The following is an 8,753-nucleotide window of genomic DNA, read 5'->3' as shown; positions in this document are numbered from 1 at the left end:
ATGCAAGTGGGCAGAACTCAGTGATTTTTAGTAAATTTGAAGAGTTGTATGAATATCACCACTATGTAACTATCGGGCACCTCCATCACCCCAAAAAGAAACCCGTGCCCGTGGGCAGTCACTGCCCCAGGTCTGCCCTCCCTGGCCACCACCAGGTTTTCCTCTAATACGGGTGCTTGTAGTGTCTTGAGGGCTCTGAGGCCAGCATTGTCTCCATGCCTTTTTACTTTCGCCCTTTAGCCGTTATTCCCTCCTCTAAATTCTAAAGCATTGAGGCCAATCCCGGTCTCGACTTCCAAGGGCTGGGGTGAGGTGTGCTGGACCCGCCTGCACGGAGACACTCCCCAAGCCTCTGGTGAAGGTGGTGGCTGCTGCACCCCTAAACAGGCCTCTGGTGGGATTTAGTTCCATTTACCAGGAATCGTCAAGCCTGGGAGAGGCCCAGACCCTGAAAGGCTTCCCTGGCCCCTCTGAGGGCCGTGTTTTTGACCCCAGCTTGACGGGAGCCTGCGCTGTGGGGTGTACGGGCGCCCCATCCCTTCCCTGTACAGGAGGGAAGCCAGGCGCCTTCTCAGTGACTGGCCCGGGCCCGCCTGCCGCCTCCGGGAGGCTTCCTGCGTCTCCCTCTCTACTCTGCCCCGGCAGGCGTGAGGATGGCAGGTCTCGTTTTCAGATCCCTGCAGTCTCGGGGACCAGCATGAAGGCCCCCCGCCACCTCACATCTTTCCTACTCCTGACTGGGAACTCGGTTCCCTCTGTCCCCCCTCCTGGGGCCTCTGTATTCTGCATATTTGTGGTTATTCTTGGAAATATTCCAAAGCCTTCATTATCCTTTAAATATCAGGAAACTAGGGCTGTCCAGTACCCTAAAAGGGTGAGACTGTGCCTGCGTCCGTGTGGGGAATGGCTGGAGGGTGAGCGTGTCCTCACCGTGCCACACCACGCAGCCAAGAGGCAGAGGCATGGTAGGTGTTCAGGCCCGAAGGCCGGGCCGCCGGGCGGGGCGGGGGGCTTTGTGCCAGAGGCTCTTCACAGCAGCGGCCCCCGCCCAGCCTCTCCTGAGGCAGGGACAGCAGGCCCATCCCCAGTTCCCTGGCAGCAACCTTGAGAGAAGGACTGTCTCCCAATGAGGACCCCACACCCTCTCCTCATCTCCCCATGTGCCCCCCTCCATTGGCCCAGGGGTCCCTGGGCTCAGCCAAGACCTGTTCCTCCTCCTCACAGTGGTTCTTGGCCCACACGCTCCGCTGCTTCTTTATACAGAACTTTTTATTGTGTCAACATCACACTCCTGACACGGAGCCTGCCTAGACACACACCTGCAAAACGAGTCAGTGCATACCGTCGCTCTGCTCAGAAGGACAAAGTCTTTTAACATGAAATACGTGGTGCTGGACCTCACGTATGACAGGGCCCCGCTTCCTGAAGTCCTGAAGCCACACACGCATGATGAACGTGACAACCCAGACGCAGACGGCACGCGTATGCGGGTTTAGTGGTCCAGGCGCCACGGGCTGGGTTCGGCCTATGATGTGATTTTCTGAAACATGGAACAGGCCTTGGTGATGCCCCAAACAGAGCAGAGGTGACCGCCACTCAGTTTCCACAGGAGCTGCCCTCCGGGAAATGCAGTGTGTCAGCGTCACCGCAGAGCACTCTCTGTTTGTAGATGGGACACAGGCTCTGGGCTAAGATGCTGTCAGCAGCCTTCTGCCTTTGTGGGTGCCCGGGGCGTGGCTGCTGTGTGGGGTGCAGGGCAGAACCTCCCTGGGTGGCACCTGCCCACGTGCAGGATGCCTCTGTCCCTGGTGCCTTCCCACCAGATGCCAGGACCACCGCTCCTGCTGCGACAACTGCAGGGGCTCCACAGAATTCCGGGGTGCCTCCAGAGCTGCCCCCATCAAGACCTCCTGCCTCAGAAGCTGATGGGAGCAGGTGACGGCAGCGTGGTGACCCCCAGGAGACTCTCCTTGGGGCCTGTAATACTCTCACGTGCTCTCTGAGACGAGCGAAGCGTGTGCTTTCCACAAGCATATTTTATCAGAAGGCAGCATGTGCCTCTAGAGTCGGGTACAATGAGCTGAGCCCAGCTTCCTCGCCTTCTACCAAAAGTGAGGGAGGCAGACCCCCCACCCCACGCCTGCTTCCATGCCCATCCCAGGGGCAGCATGGGAGAGCACGGAGGGCAGTGCTGGCCGCAGCCTTGCGCCTGTCTCCAGGCCCGTGAGCCACCCCAGGCCCCCTCACTCATGCTAACCCCTGTCCCTCTCGCAGGATGGTGTTCTTCCTGGAGGATGTCATGGCCTGCACCAAGCGCCTGCTGGAGTGGATCGCCGGCTGGCTACCGCGCCACTGCATCGGGGCCATCCTGGTGTCGCTCCCCGCACTGGCCGTCTACTCCCATGTCACCTCCGAATTTGAGACAAACATACACGTAAGTAGAGGCTCAGCCGTTTTATTTCCACGTTCTCCTGGACTCCCTAATCTCTCTCTTTAAATCACTTGGGATAGCAATTTAAAAATAAACCCTTTGGCTGGGCATGGTGGCTCACACCTGTAATCCCAGCACTTTGGGAGGCCAAGGCGGGCGGATCATGAGGTCAAGAGATTGAGACCATCCTGGTCAACATGGTGAAACCCTGTTTCTACAAAAAATACAAACAATTAGCCAGGCGTAGTGGTGCTCACCTTTAATCCCAGCTACTCGGGAGGCTGAGGCAGGAGAATCGCTTGAACCCGGGAGGCGGAGGTTGCAGTGAGCTGAGATTGCACCACCGCACTCCAGCCTGGGTGACAGAGCGAGACTCCATCACTAAATAAAATAAAATGTGGCTGGGCACAGTGGCTCACGCCTGTAATCCCAGCACTTTGGGAGGCCAAGGCGGGTGGATCACCAGGTCAGGAGATCGAGACCATCTGGCTAACACGGTGAAACCCAGTCTCTACTAAAAATACAAAAAATTAGCCAGGTGTGGTGGTGGGTGCCTGTAGTCCCAGCCACTTGGGAGGCTGAGGCAGGAGAATGACCTGAACCCAGAAGGCGGAGCTTGCAGTGAGCAGAGATCGCGCCACTGCATTCCAGCCTGGGTGACAGAGCGAGACTCCGTCTCAAAACAAAATAAAAATAAAATTAAAAACAAAATAAAATAAAATAAAAATAAACCCACGAAGAGGCACGAACTCTTTTGCTCTCCTGAGCCGACTTAACACCAGGCTGCCCAGATGCTCACGCGCTGGCAGTGGCCGGGCTGGGGAGTCCTCAGTGGGCATGGGTCCCCGCCAATGTGCCTTGTTCTTCATCAAGTTCCGAATCAGTCATTTTCCTTTACGCTTTACAAACAAGCATCTGCCCCGCGTTTCCTAACCATGTGAGAAGCATGACTGGCAGACAGGATTGACTCATGCCCGGATTGACTGCTGCTGGTTGGGAAGGGACCTTTGCTCAACTCCGTGGGGAGGGAACCAGCGCGGCCGTGGGAGATGATGCTTCTGGTGCTTGGGCTTCCGGGCGGGCTGATGGTGTTTGGCACTTCAGCCCCACATCACATCTCATTGGGCCCCTAAGAAAAGCTTTTTGAAGGAAGCTGATCACACAGTGGTTCTCGAACGGGGAGGCCTCCCTTCCCTTTCCACGGAGACACGTGGCGTTTCCCACGCCTGCAGAGGCGCGTGGTACCGTGTGAACAGGGAGCCTCATGCTGGCTAGTGAACCTAGAGGCTTGATCTGTCCTTGACACTGCCCACTAGCAAAAGTAAGACTGACTGGGGATAGTAAGCAATCAGATGGTATCGGTGATAAATTTAGATGACACAGAAACATGGATTAGGCCGGGCGCGGTGGCTCACGCCTGTAATCCTAGACACTTTAGGAGGCCAAGGCAGGTGGATCACCTGAGGTCAGCAGTTCGAGACCAGCCTGGCCAACATGGTGAAACCCCGTCTCTACTAAAAATACAAAAATTAGCCAGGCATGGTGCCAGGAGCCTGTCATCCCAGCTACTCAGGAAGCTGAGGCAGGAGAATCACTTGAACCCGGGAGGCAGGGTTTGCAGTAAGCTGAGATCACACTGCCGCACTCCAGCCTGGGCGACAGAGCGAGACTCTGTCTCAAAAAAAAGGAAACATGGATTAGTGGCGAATGTTTTGGCGGCCCAGCTATAGCGGTGGTGGTTGGGGAGCCCTGGGCAGCTGTCCTAACCCTTCCCCTCTTGCAGTTCCCAGTGTTCACAGGCTCTGCCGCGCTGATTGCCGTTGTGCACTACTGTAACTTCTGCCAGCTCAGCTCCTGGATGAGGTCGTCTCTCGCCACCGTTGTGGGGGCCGGGCCGCTGCTCCTGCTCTACGTCTCCCTGTGCCCAGACAGGTACGCGGCCAGCACTGCGTGCGGGCAGCAGGGTGCGTGGCCACCTTTCCTGAGGTCGCTTAGGGCCTCGCTGCATTTGCCCATTGCTTCTCACGTCTAGATAGAGATGTTTCCCATCATGACCCAAAATAGCTTTCAGCACATATCACGTCAAAGAGCTAATGAGATGCCCTTAGAATAATATGCAAAAGAAAGAAAAAGAGTGTCATTTAGAGCAGCACTCTGGATGTTTGAATGTAGACGTCTTGGAAAACATAATGCCGCCATTGCAGGCGTGAGGTGACTTCTGATGAATGGGATGAAATCTAAGAAAGTGGGGCCTGAAGGATTTCATAGAAGATGGCAAGGCCATGCAAGGGCGGAGGTACAGGTGGACGTGAAGGCGGAGAGGAAGCTGGTGCTGACTTTCCTTGAGTAGGGTAGGGTTCGTGAACCAGGACAGGTCATAGCCTGGAAGGAGGAGTGAAGACGTAGGATGATCTGGCAAGTCACCTGGGCCTCATTTCTAAATATTATGTCAGGCTGGGCGCAGTGGCTCACGCCTGTAATCCCAGCACTTTAGGAGGCTGAGGCAGGCAGATCATCTGAGCTCAGGAGTTCAAGACCAGCTTTGCCAACATGGTGAAACCCCATCTCTACTAAAAATACAAAAATTAGTCGGGCATGATGGCGAGCACCTGTAATCCCAGCCACTTGGGAGGCTAAGGTAGGAGAACTGGTTGAACCCAGGAGGCGGAGGTTGCAGTGAGCTGAGATTGCGCCACTGCACTCCAGCCTGGGCGACAAGAGTGAGAGTCCATATCAAAAAAGAAATAAAAAATAATAAATAGGTCAAAACGATTCCCCATATGATGTCATGAGACATAGGATTAATGACCAGTCACTGAACATAGGTCTTTTATTTTGAAATCCTCTGTATACGGAGGAGGACGTTGGCCTTCAAAACCATATCACTGATAGATGCTGAGGAATGGGATGGCGCAGACACAGAAACAGGAGTCAGGGAGGCTGGTAGACCTCTGGGGACAAGCCCAGTTCTCATCATTGTACTACAAAAAGTGTAAAAACGGCCGGGTGTGGTGGCTCATGGCTGTAATCCCAGCACTTTGGGAGGCCAAGGCAGGCGAATCACGAGGTCAGGAGATCGAGACCATCCTGGCTAACACGGTGAAACCCCGCCTCTAATAAAAAAAGTACAAAAAATTAGCCGGGCGAGGTGGTGGGCGCCTGTAGTCCCAGCTACTCAGGAGGCTGAGACAGGAGAATGGCATGAACCCAGGAGGCGGAGCTTGCAGTGAGCCGAGATCACACCGCTGCACTCCAGCCTGGGCGACAGTGCAAGACTCCATCTCAAAAAAAAAAAAAAAAGTAAAAACATATAGGATGGCAGTGATAGGAGGTGCTGCATTTACAATATTTTGCATTAGTGACATCCAGTAAGATCCCTATCTTTCATGTGTTACACTAATTGAATAATGTTTGGTTCTTGATTTGTTAAAAATAAGTCCCAGCCAGGCACAGTGCTCACACCTATAATCGCAGCACTTTTGGGAGGCTGAAGCAGGTGGATTGTCTGAGCTCGGGAGTTCAAGACCAGCTGGGCAACGTGGTGAAACCCTGTCTCTACTAAAAATATAAAAAATTAGCCAGGTGTGGCCTTGTGCACTTGTAATCCCAGCTACTCGGGAGGCTGAGGCAGGAGAATTGCTTGACCCCAGGAGGTGGAGGTTGCAGTGAACCGAGATCGCGCCACTGCACTCCAGCCTGGGTGACACAGCGAGACTCTGTCTCCAAAAATAAAAATAAAAAATAAGTCCCAAATTGCCTATTGCACACTTGCAACTGGTTTCAGGGCATTTTGGGCCTTTTCAACTAAATATGTTGTTGGAAATCCAGTAATACCTTGGATAGCAGAGTGTAGGCAGTGAACAGTTTATTCAAATATTTTGTGATATCTTAAACCCCTTAAGCTTCCATTCATGTAATAAACTTCTCCCAAATATTGGGCTTTTTCTATAACTGCTTATAAAAATGTTTCACTATTAGTGTGTATTGAAGAACCGCCTGTTTACAATTACAGAGGGTTTAGATGCACAGAATATTTTGAAGTCACATGGGATATTTCTTCCTTGTCCTTGCAGGAGATTTAACATTCTAGCTCCCTGAGTTATTAATAGAACCAGAGGGGCCGGGCACGGTGGCTCAAGCCTGTAATCCCAGCACTTTGGGAGGCCGAGACGGGTGGATCACGAGGTCAGGAGATCGAGACCATCCTGGCTAACACCGTGAAACCCCGTCTCTACTAAAAAATACAAAAAACTAGCCGGGCGAGGTGGCGGGCGCCTGTAGTCCCAGCTAATTGGGAGGCTGAGGCAGGAGAATGGTGTAAACCTGGGAGGCGGAGCTTGCATTGAGCCGAGATCCGGCTACTGCACTCCAGCCTGGGCAATAGAGCGAGACTCCGTCTCAAAAAAAAAAAAATAGAACCAGAGGGACCCCTGGCATTTCCATAATGCCCCCGTGGAGTGGCATTACTGTCGCCAAGGACCTCTAGCTTGAATAAATTCAAAAGCACAAAGTGATTCCATTTGCCGCAGTATTGTCAGTATCAGATGGAGTAGGCGTTGGGTACTTTTGGTTAAGCAGTCCAGCCATGGGCCGCATGAGCATCCGTCCTCAGTTTACTCAAGAATCACAATATGGAAGACATTTAAATTCCCTGCAAATTAAGATCAAAAGGGGAATTTGAAATAGGACTGTCATTCAGTACTTGAAACTTTAATGAAGAGATTAAGCAAAATAAAGCAGACTTGGATTTTTCTGACGGTGCGGCCATCTAGAACGATGGTCACGATAAGCTCTTTCTCGAGAGTATGAAATCCAGCAAACTGCTTGTTACCTTTTAAATCCATCACAGGTCCCTCGTCGGGCATTCACAGTGGCCTTTAGTCGTGGCTGCGGGGCTTTTCCACCTGGAGCTGGAGAGCCGCAGTGATGGGGGACCCCTCTGCCGCCCTTGCGCCCAGAGTTCAAATAGCAGATCTGGGGTAGGGATGGTGGTTGAAGTTCCCCTCGGCCCACAACTCCTCCATCCACGTGAGACCGCCAGAGCCCCTAATCCCATCACGGTTGCTAAGCCTCACAAGGATAGAGAGGATGCTGGATGGTAAACAAAGACATAAACTCAGCTTTACCCAGGGAACTGCCCCCAGCATTGGGAGACACAGGCGTGAAGGAAGAGGTAGAAGCAGGTGGCTTTATGTCGATGTCACAATCGCGTCTAAAACAGGAACGTAGTTTGTTCAGACTCCTCAGGTTGTCTTGTAGAATGCCTTCTTTGCTCTTTATAATAACATTTTTCTGCATTTTAATTTCAGTTCTGTATTAACTTCGCCCCTTGACGCAGTACAGAATTTCAGGTAAGCTTTTAATATTGTGCCTCTGTTTGAATAAACGAGAGTGACTGTATTACCCCGCCCATTTCTAAGCTTCCTGAAAACAATGGGATCTTGAATAAAATGAACAATATGTGCATTCTTATAATAGAAAGTGGAAAATATCTCCTTGTTGAAATATATCATAGTTATAATGTCTAATGGGGAAAATAAAATTTGTTTTATTATTTTAATAAGACATTAAAGTCATCATAATTTTATATAAGACTTTCGCATGCAACAAAGGAAATCTCGCAAATCAAAGAAAAAAGTTATTTTGTAAAATATTTTAAAATAACTGACTTGAAATTCAAAATATGAAATGTTTGAACCTTGCTTTACTGTAAACATCAGAATAAATTCTAAATAAATTGAAGAGGCAGAAATAAAAATTAAATGATATAAAATCTAGAAAAAGTAAATTTCAATAGTTTTCAAGCCTCTAAAACTGAGATAACTTTCCAGGCTTACAAATAACTAGTACCACAAAGAAAAGATGGACAGATTTGAGAGGAAGGGAGAGAAAATCAAAGCAGACAGGAAAAGACCGGATGTGGGGACTCACACCTGTAATCCCAGCACTTTGGGAGACCAAGGCGGGAAGATTACTTGATGCCTGGAGTTCTAGACCAGCCTGGACAACATAGCAAAATCTTGTTTCTGCAAAAAATTTAAAAAATTAGCCAGGTGTGGTGGTATACACGTGTAGTCCCAGCTACTCAGGAGGCTAAGGTGGGCTTGAGGCCAGGAATTCGGGGCTGTATTGAGCTGTGATGGTGCCCTTGTACCCCAACCTGGTTGTCACAGCAAGACTGTGTCTCAAAAAGAAAAAAAAAAGAAAGAAAAAAGAAAACGGCCAGGCATGCTGGCTCACGCCTGTAATCCCAACACTTTGGGAGGCTGAGGTGGGTGGATCACCTGAGGGCAGGAGTTCAAGACCAGCCTGGCCAACATGG

At 51.1% G+C, this 8,753-nt stretch overlaps 1 protein-coding gene across 1 annotated transcript in view; it reads left to right on the top strand.

Annotated features, from left to right (window-relative positions):
- The window catches only part of ADCY9 (adenylate cyclase 9), a 170,634-nt gene that overhangs the window by 152,772 nt on the left and 9,109 nt on the right, over positions 1-8,753 (top strand). Inside the window, exons 8-10 of the mRNA XM_011961313.1 lie at positions 2,275-2,434; positions 4,215-4,363; positions 7,741-7,782. Of these exons, the coding sequence (XP_011816703.1) occupies positions 2,275-2,434; positions 4,215-4,363; positions 7,741-7,782 (351 nt within the window). The remainder of the gene's footprint in view (positions 1-2,274; positions 2,435-4,214; positions 4,364-7,740; positions 7,783-8,753) is intronic.

Source organism: Colobus angolensis, unplaced genomic scaffold, assembly GCF_000951035.1.
Source record: "Colobus angolensis palliatus isolate OR3802 unplaced genomic scaffold, Cang.pa_1.0 Scaffold55, whole genome shotgun sequence".
NCBI classification, from domain to species: domain Eukaryota; kingdom Metazoa; phylum Chordata; class Mammalia; order Primates; family Cercopithecidae; genus Colobus; species Colobus angolensis.
Note: the sequence above shows the minus strand (reverse complement) of the source record. Positions and strands in the feature narration are given on the sequence as shown.